Here is a 13,828-nt window from a genome sequence, read left to right on the forward strand (position 1 = left end):
TATACTTTAATTTATAATATACATATATATATATATATAATAGCTTTAAAGAAAATAATTAGCAATTTAAAAAAAACTAATCATAGATATTATATTTTTTTTATACTAAACCTTATAATATTTAAATATAGCAAAAAAAATTCATATTTTGAATTCTGCATATTCATTTTATTGTAAAATTTATAATATATTGATATTTTATTATCTACAATATAAGATACTGTATATAAAATGATATAAAATATATTTATACACCAATGTAATCCTAATTTATACCAACTAGGATTCAAACCAAATTACAATGAGATAGAATTTCTCCTATCCATCTAAGCTAAAAGGTGAAGATGATTTCAAATAAAAATTGACTAAATCTTATTTTTTTTATTATCTATAAACATATATTACATTTTTTTCAAATAAATATCGTTTATTTATTTTTTCCGTGTAACATTATTACGATTGCGCTTATTTTTGAATCCTTCGTTTTCGTTTTTAAGTATATACTTGCGTTTTTTATCGGTATCGGTTAATTGTTTGGTAAACGATTTTCTTTTGGTACCTTTAGTAGACTTATCTTAAAATGAATAAAGATAAAAATTATAGAAAAAACAATACGATTGCAATTTTATCTACAGTAAAAATATTATGAATGAATGGATCACTAAATTTTTATTTTTTGTGTATTATTTTTCTAACCTAATTTTTATTTATTTTTAATAACAAATGTGGTATCTTTTTTTAAAAAAATTGCGATTTTAATCATGTAAGATTTCTTATGCCTAAAAATTATAAAAGATTTATTTTAAAAATAATTTTTTTTATAAAATTTATGTAAAATTTGGTCAAAAATAAAATCTGCTTTTAAGAACATTTCAAACTCTGAAAAATAGGGATCATAATTACCATTAGTTGATCGATGACCCTTATTATCATTTCGGGAAACGTCAGAAAGCTCCAAGCATTTTAAAGCATATTGTTTAGCTTTGGTTATTTCATGATTTATTCTTTCCTCGGTCGACATATCTTTCGCTTTAATCTTTTCCAACTTATTCTTCCCCCATTTCTTTTTGTTATTCGTTGGTTTTGCATTAACCTCGTCATCGTCGGACCTGTTAGATTTTATAGCGACCCTTTTCTTTCTTTCGGTAGGATCTAACCTGAGAGATTCTTTTAAAATACTTTTAAATAACTATAGAAACCAGTTATAACGAAAGTACGAGTAATTTATTAAAAAAATTTTGATTGCCTTAAGAGAGTTTAGAACATGAAACTCCCCATGTCAAATTTAAGAATAGGAAGGCCCATGTTGCATACTCTGGAATAATAGATACATTAATATGATGATAATACTTCAAAAAATATACTTATTCATTAAATATCTAGAATACGATATATATGATTTTACTCTTTTAAAATACCGACTCGGAACATAAAAAAAAGTTATTAAAGATAATTTCAAAAGAATAATATAAACTTTGGTCTCTCATTCTCTCGCCGTGCGTCTGAAACCAAATCCTTTTAGGTCTAGACATGATTTCTTCCCTGTGTTCTATTAACTTTTCGGCCTTGAAAACCCTCAATTGAGCAACCCTTATGTCTTTATTCATCTTCTCATCCTTCAAATTTTCTTGAAGCTTAGTTTCGAGTTGCTCCAATTTCAACTTGAAGTCAGTTATAACGAGAGGGTCTATTTTTCTGTAAAGAACTTTGCCTTCTTCTTTAGAATTGGGGGTGGCTGCAAGACTGAATGTTACTGCGTTCTTGATAATTTCTCTAAAGACGTTCCTTTCTTGGTCACCGACTAATGATATAGCTCTTATGTAATAAAAATATTAAATATGGGGTAATGCGATTGATGATAAAATATTTAACAAATTAAACAACAAATATAATACAGTATAAATTAGAGCCTTGCATCGGATCTATTTTTAAAAAAAAATTGGGTATGATCCGATCTCTTAGTTAATATGTTTGAAAGATAAAAAAATATCGGATTGAGGAAAAATTATGATTTTTCAAGAAAACTGGAAAAATTATATTTATTTTTTTTACCAATATTTATATTATATTTTTTTAAATTAGGGGCCGGAAAAATTATGGCGGCCATTTTATTGGGCAAAAATTTTTTCAGGGGGCCAGGTTTGAAGGCCAAAAAATTTTTTGAATGGAGCTATGGCACTGGCACATCATATACGCATTTTTAGTAATTTATTAGGGGAATTTGTAATAATATTTACCAAACCAAGCAAATTTGGTAAAAGAGGTGGGGATTTCTACTTATCCTCCTAATTGTACCCTAGAAAATATATACTAATTCATTTTGTGGCTATAAATTTATGTTTAAGTAATTTACATTTCACGCCATATTACAAACAGAAAGTCTGGTAGCAAAATTTTGAGTTGCAGAAATTCGAATTAGTTCTTTTAAAAAGCAATTAATAGACATTATGTCCATTTCATTTATATATTAAGAATAGAATTACATATTATTATTTATGTCGAACAATTAAAATTAGAACTATTTAACCTTCCCTATAAGATCTTGTAAGATTTTATCTTTTGACAATATAAAAAACTTGTAACTAAAAAAAATAATAATTCAAAATAAATATATAATAATAAAATTATCATTCATTTTGACAATTATTATTTATTGGGTGTCAATCAGAATTGCATGACATGTTAGATGCCTTGCATTTGCATCTTTTCGTTCTGCAATTTTGTTTGCACTGATTGTATATATCTATTTTCCAGATCCAGATTCTAGATCTAAATCATAGTTAATAATCGCCTGTTGCATTTATATTTTCAAATACTACATAAGTAAAGTTATAATTTATCAATTTAAAAAGGATGAAAATTTAATTGGTGCGATTGGATAACTTTAAAGGAAAATATACATGACATTTTATGCATTTTTCTAAATACTGTCAATATCCAATTTCTTCGAATACAACAAGTGTTTTCGTGCACTTTCTATAGATCAAATTTTAATTTTATTCTTTTGCAAAATTTTGAATATAAAAATCTGATAAATTGGTAGAATGGCGGTGCTCTTTATTTGATGTTAACCTCCAAATAAGGTTTTCATCTCTATGTCTACAACCACATTATGTATAGTAAAACCAAATCATTTTGCAAAATAAGGTATTAATAAACAAAAATATATATCAAGATCCTTTGAAGAATGATATTCTCGAAGTGAATTTGAAAATTTTCCCATCAAAAATTTTTATAATTTGTTTTCGCTATTATTATCGATTTTATCGTTTGTATGAAACAAGAATAACTCAATGTGAATAGAATAATACAAATATTCAATGCAAAAATAGGAATAATAGATATTTGATTCTTATTTTTTGTAGGTATAATTCGGAGTCCAGAATTTTTTTTAGCTAAAATAACAGAAACATCAGTTTTTTATAATTTATTTTATTATATTTAACATTCACGATAAAAATAGTATATTATAATTATAATAATACAATAGGATTTTAAAAAACTAATATATTTGTATAAATTTCATTTAAGCAAATTATCATACCACTAAAATATCATCATAGAAAGAATAAATAAAAGAACTATTCTTGAAAACTACATTTTAAAAAAGGGTTTGAGTTCCGATTCATTAAAATTTCAAGGGTTCGAGTTATCAACCCTGATTTTTTAGAAATTTGGTTAAAAAAAAATACTTAAAAATAATTTATAATTATACCGAGAATTATAAATTATTAAAAAAGCATCAACCCTGAAAGTCAAAAAATGTATAATTATTTTTAAAACCTTCCTTTGTTTCCGGCTCTAGCAGTCCTACCAACTCTATGTACGTAATGTTGATAGCTATTAGGCAGAGTAAAATTTATAATTGTTTTTACACCCTCGATATCTAAACCACGTGACGCGAGGTCCGTACATATTAGGATTCCGATCTGACCTTCTTTAAACTTTTTCAAGGATTCTATTCTCTGTTAGATAAAAAAAAAATTTATTTTTATATTTTTCGTTTATATTAGGAATGCAACAAATTGAATAACGTCCACCATGCTACTTCACAATATAGGTCATCCTTAAGCATTAGTAAATGCGGAGTTAAATATCAAACCCAACCCTTTAACTTTTAAGGGCTATAGTGTATATATATATATGTATGAAGGTAAAAGTAAATCTAAAAAACCTCATTTTGATTCAAATTTCCGTGAAGTTCGCCAACTTTCAACCCCAATAAATTAAGCTGGACACTGAGTCTGTGAGTTTGCAGCTTTGTCTGAACAAACACTATAACTCCGTAATGAAATGATCTAGCGAGTAGTGCTTGAACAATAAATTTGAAAAGAATTATAGAAATACTTCTAGCAATAATTAGAATAAATCTATAAAATTTTACTAAAAAAATCTGAAAGAGAATTACAAAATTTTTTATAAACGAAAGTTAGTTGTATGTAACAAGTAAATTGCAGAAGTCTAAATTTTGAACCCAGCCCGAATTTGAAAAGCTAGGGATTTTTTTTAAAAAAAATTTAACCAAAATTTTTATTTTTGGATAATCTTTCGGCCCAGCCACGGGATTCTTAAAATTCCGTTATTTTGAAAATTGTTTCAAAAGGAAATTGAAAACATGAATAGCAAATAAATATTAAACACTCCATTATGATTTCCCAATGGTAATTGATACAATTAAAATCGGCCCAGTCTTGATTTCAAGCTCCAAGTTAGAGCAGGGCCGGTAAGTCTCTGATATATATTAATAGTTTATACCGGCAAGTATAGCTTCTCGATCACTTTCCCTTTGCTCCCTGATTCTGACAAATTCTTGTCTCAAATTTTTAGGGACGGAAAGGTTGGAGTCTACAAACAATTTGGATGGATTATTTAGACTAACACGGGCTAAATCTTTAACCTTTTCCGTCATGGTGGCGGAAAATAACATGGTTTGGCGTTTGGCCGAACAGTTTGATATGATCTCTGTCATTTGTTGAGCAAAAAATTCGTCTAACATTCTTTTGAAAATATGTTAATGAGTTAGGAATATAATCAAAAATTATGAAAATAGATTATATGTAATAACTAATAATAATTTAATAGCATTTAGTTAGTACCTTTCCTTAAACTACGGCCTTGAGCCTATATATATTGCTTAACTCCAAAAATCTTTCTTTTAAAAATAAAATATTAATAATCGAATCTTTGATAAATGTTGAGGACAAAAAGGAAGTAAATAAAAATACCCCAATTTTAGAGGAAAAAAATTAATTGCTTAAATTATTATAATTTCTCCAGGATTAGAACTAGCAATTAAATATTTGTTATATTTTATAAAAATGTTTTTCATATATTTTTCAATTTATAAATAATTTCAAAAATTTTTAAAAAGAGTTAAATTTAACAAATAAATTTAAAAAATATTAAATTCTACCTATCAGCCTCATCAAGAACCAGTATTTCGACACTTTGTAGATCAAAGGAAGGCGCATTTTGTAAGTGATCTATAAGTCTCCCAGGTGTAGCAATTATTATATCTGGCCTTCTTCTAATTGCTGCCTCTTGATTTTTAATATCGAGACCTCCTACACAAAGAGCAATGGATATTCCATTTGTAAATTGGAGAGAGATGTCTTGACTACTTAATTTATCCTTATCAGGAGTATGAGAGGTGATGAATTGGGATAAATCTTTAGTGACCTGATGCATTTTTGTAAAAAAATATTAAAATAGGGCGTGGTAAAATAAATGGTATTCCACACTAATGGCGGTCAACTAGGAGTTGTAGATATGAATTTTGGCTGATAAAATAACAGGATTTCATTTTGTTTCCATAATCGATTTTAATGCAGTTGACCCCTTTTTTTAAAATAATTTTGAGGGCATCGGTTCTGGTTGACCTTTACAATTTTAGCAGACCATGTTCCCGTTTTTTTCTTACCTATACCATTTTTTTTATTTTATGTCAAAATTGGGCTATACAGCGATTAATCGTTCTAAGAAATATATTTTGCATCTTTTAAATGTTTCTCAATTAAGTATTTACTTTGGAGAGGTAATAATTTTGGTATGTTATAATTTATTTTTGAGTATCTGAATCTAAGATACAACATTTTTTTTCCCGGAATCTTTCATTAATTTTTTTTTTCTTGCCTATCTTTATATAATAAAAATAAATATTCATTTATCATTTTATATTTTGACATATCAGCTTTATTGTAATATGCAAATTAAGTAATTTTTTGATTTCTTGTATATATTTATAATATAATCATCTTATTATATTACTATACAACATATTCTTTTGCCTTTTGGATATAGGATACTATGTATAAAAATAGCAATATTTGGGTGATTTCAATTTTATGATTTTATTTGTTTAAAAAATATATATAAAATGATGTCTCTTTTGGTTTTTAATAATAATTATATAATCTTAAGAATATTTTATCATAAGTCAACTATAGTGTTGTTAAAGGAATCGATTTAAAAGATTAAAAATTAAGATTTTAGCCAAAACAATATTACACAAGTCTCTAGATTTTGTTATTTGATGTCTAAACACTTCTGCAATCTATAATATGAGCAAAATCTCCAGGCTTGCATAAAATTTTTTAGCTAAAATATTGGGTTAGCCATTTTTCATAAATAAAGTCTTTTAAGAATTCTAGTCAACTATGTCATATTCAGATGTCCTAAATATATTTTGTTTTTTTAAATAGTAGTGTCCTGCTTGGCCCGCCATATTTTATTATTCACATTATATTTTTTATTATTATATTGTGTTAGCCGAATCATTTGTTATTGTATTTATTTTTTCAAAAAACCTGAAAAAAGTGTCTAATAAAAAAAAATTTTAGTTTCTTTTTACTATTGCATAAATATATATTGCTGAATTATAATTTCCTTCTAATATCAAATGATTAATTTTATTTTGAAATAATATGAATACATCTACAGTATACCAGGTTTAAATGGATATAAATTAAAAGGTCTTCTGGAAGGTCTTAAGAAAATTTATAAGTTCTTCCATCAAATATATTTTAGAGTTAAATAATTTATATCCAGTTTTTCTAAGTTTAAAAACATGGCTATGGCTTTGTAATTTGGATAAAACTATTTTTATATCAATTATATTAAGAAAATATTTCTTTAATGTGATCTAAACATCTTATTTATTGCTATTAGAGGTGGATGCGGGCCTATTTACAACTTGCCTGCTCACAGTGGCAATAAAAAAATTCATGCCCTTTTAGGTTTACTACCAACAAAATTTTGACCCAACCTGCTCACTCAAGGACAATATTTTAATTATTTCTGTCATGCCCAAAGATTCAGGGTGTTTTAAAATTTTTCAAAACCTTATTGCTGTACTTTTACACTTTTAGTTTTTATTTCTCTAATCCCATATTAATAACACAAAATAATTACAATTTATATATCAATTTTATTTAGAAACAGAAGAATGTTCATTTGCCTTTCCTCTAATAAGCAATTGGCTATAGAAAATAACCTTCCACTAGAAACTAAACTTGCAGGTTGACAAAATTTCACTAGCTAATTTTCTCAAAAAAGGAAAAAAATTTTCCTGCTTCCTCAACTTCAAAATATTGTCAATGTTTCTTATGAGTGATGAATCCTTTAAGTTCATTCAGTTAACTTTCATTGGTAGATGCTGATGCTTAATTCAAATTATCTAGAAATTCTCTATGTTTTATTTAGAATATACAGTTTTTTATGTGTGTAGAATGAATTAGAAAAGTAATAAATGTTAGTTAGCTTATCACTTTTCATTTTTAAGGTTATTTTATATATATCATTTTCTTTTTTTATTAAAAACTTAAGACTTTTGAAATTAGGATCTAAAATGAAGCCTACCTTATGTAGTGGCTGCATAATAAATATTTCCTTTAAAAGAAAATTATTATTGTATGACCTTTTTACATTAATAATTTTTGTTTTCATAGATTAATTTCAAATATTGTGAGATGAAAATCTGTGTTCAGATTATCCAAGCATTCTTTAAATATTAATAATTTTTTTAGTAAAGATAAATGAAAATAAAAATTACCAAATTTTCATCTGAATGAATTGAGAGATTTATTATTTTTCATTCAATTGAAATTTTAGGGGAAAATGTTATTAATAAAATGTGACAAAAATTGTTCATTTTTCAAAAAGAACTAAATAAATTAGAAATATAAAATTGCAAATTTATTTAAAAAAATTCTGTGATTCATGGGAAATTTATGTTCACACAATCACGCCTGGCAAAAATTTTGAGACCTGTCATGCCAAATAATTTAAAATTTATTTATACTCATGCTATAAACAGCTCATTTTGAGCCAATTTTTATAAACAACTAACTCAATAATTTAGCCATAAAAATATTGCCTAAGTTTCAAGATTTGGCTATTAGATGTTTAGACTTTCGGGCCATCTATGAGAAAAATCTTCAGACTTGCGTAATATTCATCTGGATTTAATATTGAGTTAGTCATTTTTAAAAATCGGCTCAAATGAAGCTATTTAACAAAACTAACCATGATCCACCATGTCATGCATAATTATACAGCCCACACCTACCTCTAAGGTGGTATGAATCTAATTATAGGATAGGAAATGAAATACAAAAATGTATCGGAAGGATATTTTTTTAAGTGGAAACATAATTAACAAGTTAATGTTGAATTGCTTTTAAGTATATATTTGAAAAAAATATAACTCAATATATTGCTTTATAATTTTCAGTTATTATGCCATGAAACAATTAAAATAAAACCATAGTTTCTAAATGACTCATTAGAAGAACAAAATATATCCCATTTATAACAAATAAAAATATCCTTTTTTATCACATCACCATGCCACTTAATTTTTACATTGAAAGTGGTGTAATGAATGCCAACATTTTTATGTGACATATCACTGGTAGGTAGTGGAGAATGTGTATTAGCACATGTTTATTTACACCGGTCTTAAAATGGAAATTTTCAGGCCTAGCCTGGGTAGGAATTTAATTAATGTCACCTGGCCCAGCTCAGTTATAATTTTTAATAATGTCATCTGGTATTTAATTTTTTTTAAAAATACAAGGCCCAAACCAAATATATGTTGTTGAATATCAAAATACAACAAGCTCCCAGCATAGTGTAGCTTAGCTACTTCCAAGGTAAATAAAATGTTTGAAGATGACTAGTGTTTGCAATGGTCCGGTCCGGTCCGGTCTTTTTTTTCTAAAATGGGACCGGACCGATGGACCGTTAAGTCAAATGAGACCGGACCGTGGGACCGTCGGTCCGGTCCAGGCGGTCCGGTCCCACCTAAAAAAAATTTTTTTATAAAGCTACAAAAGTTTTATTCTGCATTTAAATTTATTAAAAATGAATAGTTAAATTACCCTATTAATATTTCAATTATATCATCAATTCATTTTTATTATATTATACACAAATGCCTAATCAAAGAAGAATATAAAAAGTAAACTATGAATATTGAATTTAATGAAACGGAAGAATATAAAAAGTAAACGATGAATTAGATATTATATAGTGTTAGGCATTAAATAATCATATTTTATATGTTCATGTACATACACATTAACTATAAAGCAATTTATAGTAAACTTTTATATTCTTTAATCGGTCTTCGGTCGGACCGGACCGGACCGTGGGACCGTGTTGTTGGACGGGACCGTCCCATAGGACCGAAAAGTCTAATAAGACCGGACTGGACCGGACCGGACCGTTGCAAACACTAAAGATGACGCATCAAAAAATACTTAATTTAATTAATATAAAATAATATTTAATAATGACAAAAATAATACATTACTTGGTAAACTTGAAGACCTAATTCCCTAGTTGGAACCAAAATAAGAACTCTTGTCATGTTAAGGGCATATTTTGGTTTAAACATTAATCTCTCAAGAATTGGCAAAATAAATGCAGCTGTTTTGCCAGTTCCTGTTGATGCACAAGCACATATATCATTTCCCTTCAGAGCAATTGGAATTGCTGATGATTGTATAGGAGTAGGTTTTTTATAATTCAAAGTAGCTATAGCCTTAGAACATGATTAACACATATTGTAGTTATAAAACATTTTAAATACTTTTAATAAGGGTCTTGATAAATTAAGATCTAGAAATGATAAAGATTTCTTTTTCAAAACATTTTGTTTCAGCAATTCCTTTTGAACTGGTTTTGGTACATCAATTGCCTGAATTAAATTGATAAAATGCATTATATAATTTAAAACTTTAAAAATATCCGGAATTTTTGTTTTTTCTCTATTTAAGCTTTCTGCATTATTTAAAGTTGGCTATGAAAAAAATTAGATAATTGATATACTATAATATTTACTTTATGACTAGTCAAGGTTTTGTTACTATAATCATAATCAACATCTTCAAAAATGAACTCAGATGAAAATGTATCTTTCAATTTTATCACCATGATTTTAGTTCAAAATCGGCGAATTGAATAAAATATAGTATTTCATAACAGCTGTCAATAGGGAGAGATAACATCACAACTCACCACTCTCACAACAAAAATGTGTTGTAGCAATTTCCCGAATGCCTTTTTTTTGCATTTATGGATTATTAATATAGAAATATATCTTTAAAGCTTATATCAAATAGAAATGTCTAATTTCATCTGATATCAAAAACGCCTAAGTATTTTAATTTTTTTATATTCCTCTTTTTTAATAATTATGTTTCTTTTAAGTTATTTTTAAAATAGTTTATATCTTATTTATAAATAAAATATATGAATAGATTTACAATTTATATACAGTTAAATTTTAAATATATTATTAATAGTGGTGTATTGTAAAAATTTGGCTGGAGATGGAGGAGGTAGAGTGGGTGCTATTATATTTTAGTCAGAAAATTTTCCGTGCATCCTTCAATTATTTTTAGTTGTATTATTTTAAGGATTAAAATTGCCCTGTGATAACACCTTTTTCTTTTTTCAATATATGGATTTAGAATCAACCCTGATAACAAAGGACTATTAATATATTAAAGTTGGCAAATTATTTACTCTTAAATACACTCGATTATTTACCATAATCAAATTCATAAGATGAACGCCCATTTTACACCCGATGGCATTGTAGTATAAAGGATATAGTATATACAGAGGTAAGGATTATTTTAAACTTATAAAAGGAATATCTTGATGATTTAATTTTTTTAGATATCCATCAATCAATTAAAAAAAATATTTAGATTTATTATTTCTTTCAAAGTAAACTTACCTATTTGAAATATCAAATTCCTATCTAAAAATTTAAAAAATAATTGTTAAAATTGGAATATTTTTGCCTATAGTGTTGGTAAATTAATTTAATCCTAACACCCGTAAAAATTTGCTAAGTAGGTACAAGTTAATTTTTTTTAAGATTAAGCCATCCTTTAAATTTAAACCTCGATATATACTAAAATGATAGTTTATGCTTAACTCTTCAATACTCCGGTGAAAAAAATGACGTTAGTACTCGTGTGGGGTTTAATAGACCCCAATTTCAAATGTATACATCTCCAGTAATATTCATTATTTTCATTTGATATTTGGATATAAGATAGATCTAACATTAAGCTTGATAAAATATTTAAATTTCTTAAGCCTGGATTAAAGATGATGAGGAGAATTATAATTTGTGCCAAATTTTTTTTAAAAAAGCTTATTTTTTTAGATTTCAAATATAAAATTAAAAAAATAACTTATCCATCATATAATCATAATAATTCATAATATGGATCTTTATTCTTCAATATAAAAAAAATTACACTAATATATTCAAATATAAAAAAAATATAGAACATACAAATTTACTCTAGTGGGATCTCACAAACCCCAATCAGTCACAAAATGCTTATATCTTAAAAACTACTCAACCGAAATATATGAAATTTGGAATATAGATTCTAAGATATATTTGATAAATCTACTGAAGAATCCAGATCATAATATTTAACCGTTTTTATGTAATATCATTTCTAGCGTGCCTGGGGTTTCATATACCCCACCAGAATATTGAAGGGTTAAAAATTTGATTTAGAGAGTTGACTCAAACCCTGTTTTATGGAGTTATTTATCACCCCTACTTGTTGTTTGTGAAACTCACTCTATACTTTAAATAAAGCAGAAGGAGCGGCGACCAAAAAATTCATATAAAAATTATGAAAATAAATATATCAATGATTTTCATATATCATATTTAAAATTTAGCCTATCAGATATTGTAGCTATAATATTTATTTAACAAGTAAAGAATAACTTTGTTATATATCAATTTAATTTCATATCAACATTAAAACTTATTAATTATTTTATATCTATAATTGACTTTTTATATATCAATAATTAATTTACTTTTGTATAAAAAGAGATCTTATTATAATCTAAATCAGTTATTTTCCATTCAAAAATTCGTGCTTTTGATTTTTTTTGTAATTTTTACAATAAATATAACAATATAATCAAAATTATTAAAATATAATATATAATTTTAATCTTTTATAGGAGATTATAGATTAATATGTCCAGTTGTAATGTAATTTTTTAAGTTAATATATTATTGTGAATTATTATTACAATTATAAATTTAATAAGCCCCATATATTGTAATTTATAGTTTTAAAAATTAAAGAAAGCTGGAAAACTATATAGACTCTACTGCCCTCCCCTTTTCGAATTATTAGTATATTATTTATTGTTATAGTAATGTAATCTTTATAAATCTCAATATTCCACTGCTTACAATTATGAATCTCATCATATTTTCAACTTTAAGACCATTTTCATGTAACGTTTTTTCAAAGCGGTTTTTGAGTAATGTTTCCAGCAATCTTTTTTTTTATTTCCAAAAAAAGGATACTAACTTGACAATTTTTTATATATAATATTATATTTTAATATATAACTCCGGATCCCCATTTCAAGACGCCATTTAATCGTTAATTAAATCAAACAAGTTTGCTTTCTATTTACGATTAAGAAAATGGGAATCTGGATTTTTTTTTTAAATATTATATTATATAAGAAAATTAATTTGCCGTTAGTATCCTTTTTTTGGAAATAAATATTTAAAAAAATTGCTGAGAACATTACCCAAAAACCGCTTTGAAAATATCTCTGTCTGGAAATAGTCTAGTAATTATTTTTGCGTTTTATTTCATTCAAACCGATGCATGTTGTTTATATTTTCTTTTATTATATTTAAAATAAAGCTTTTCGGATATTATATTTATATATTTTTTTTAACAAGAAAAGGGTAACTTTGTTACATACCAATTGACCTTCATATAAACTGTTTTAATTGATAATTTACTTTTTTTATATCAATAATTAATTTACTTTTTGTTACGATTTGAGTTTTGTTATGTGTATCGTGTTAGATGGAGTCATTTTGTATAATAAGCATTTTATTCTGTGATTAATATTTTTTTTGATTTTGTTTGCGCATTCATTCTTTTAATTTTTATTTGTGATTAATATTTTTTGATTTTTTTTTCGGATTCATTCTTGTGATATATAATAAAAAAAATTGCTATTTTTAAATTAGAAAAAATTAATATTTTTTTGTTTATTATTATGCATTAATTAAATAGATATCTTATATATAGTAAGAAATAAAAAAAATGATTATTGCGTTTTAAATAATTTTTTAAAGAAAAAGAAAAATCAAAAAATATTGTTTTAAAAGAAATGAAAATTATTATTACGATTTTATATTTTTAAGAAAAAAAAAGAAATAAAAATTATTATTTGCGTTTAATATTATTCTTATGATATATATAAAATAAAAGAAAAAAAAAGAAACTTGATTTTGAAA

The 13,828-nt window shown here is 25.6% G+C and overlaps 1 protein-coding gene across 1 annotated transcript; it reads right to left on the reverse strand.

The window, feature by feature from the left end:
• Positions 1-176: 176 nt before the first annotated feature.
• On the reverse strand, positions 177-10,481 carry LOC135928910 (probable ATP-dependent RNA helicase DDX27). Its single transcript, XM_065465367.1, has 11 exons — positions 10,345-10,481; positions 10,241-10,303; positions 10,094-10,201; positions 9,815-10,045; positions 5,414-5,679; positions 4,756-4,997; positions 4,175-4,311; positions 3,784-3,965; positions 1,475-1,815; positions 904-1,167; positions 177-574 (listed from the first exon to the last, which is right to left on the reverse strand). Exons 1-11 carry the CDS (start codon positions 10,435-10,437, stop codon positions 432-434), a joined length of 2,070 nt encoding a protein of 689 aa, XP_065321439.1. The 5' UTR covers positions 10,438-10,481; the 3' UTR covers positions 177-431.
• Positions 10,482-13,828: the final 3,347 nt, after the last annotated feature.

This window comes from Gordionus sp. m RMFG-2023, chromosome 4, assembly GCF_954871325.1.
Source record: "Gordionus sp. m RMFG-2023 chromosome 4, tfGorSpeb1-WG-v2, whole genome shotgun sequence".
Taxonomy (NCBI): Eukaryota; Metazoa; Nematomorpha; class Gordioida; order Chordodea; family Parachordodidae; genus Gordionus; species Gordionus sp. m RMFG-2023.

Excerpts from the sequence above, each read along its gene's own strand:
- LOC135928910 (XM_065465367.1), bottom strand. The coding sequence starts at position 10,437 with ATGGTGATAAAATTGAAAGATACATTTTCATCTGAGTTCATTTTTGAA. Across the intron at positions 5,680-9,814 it reads TAGGTCTTCAAGTTTACCAA|GTCACTAAAGATTTATCCCA; the intron begins GTAATGTATTAT and ends AAAATGCATCAG. Across the intron at positions 1,168-1,474 it reads CGAGAGAATGAGAGACCAAA|AATCTCTCAGGTTAGATCCT; the intron begins GTTTATATTATT and ends GTATTTTAAAAG.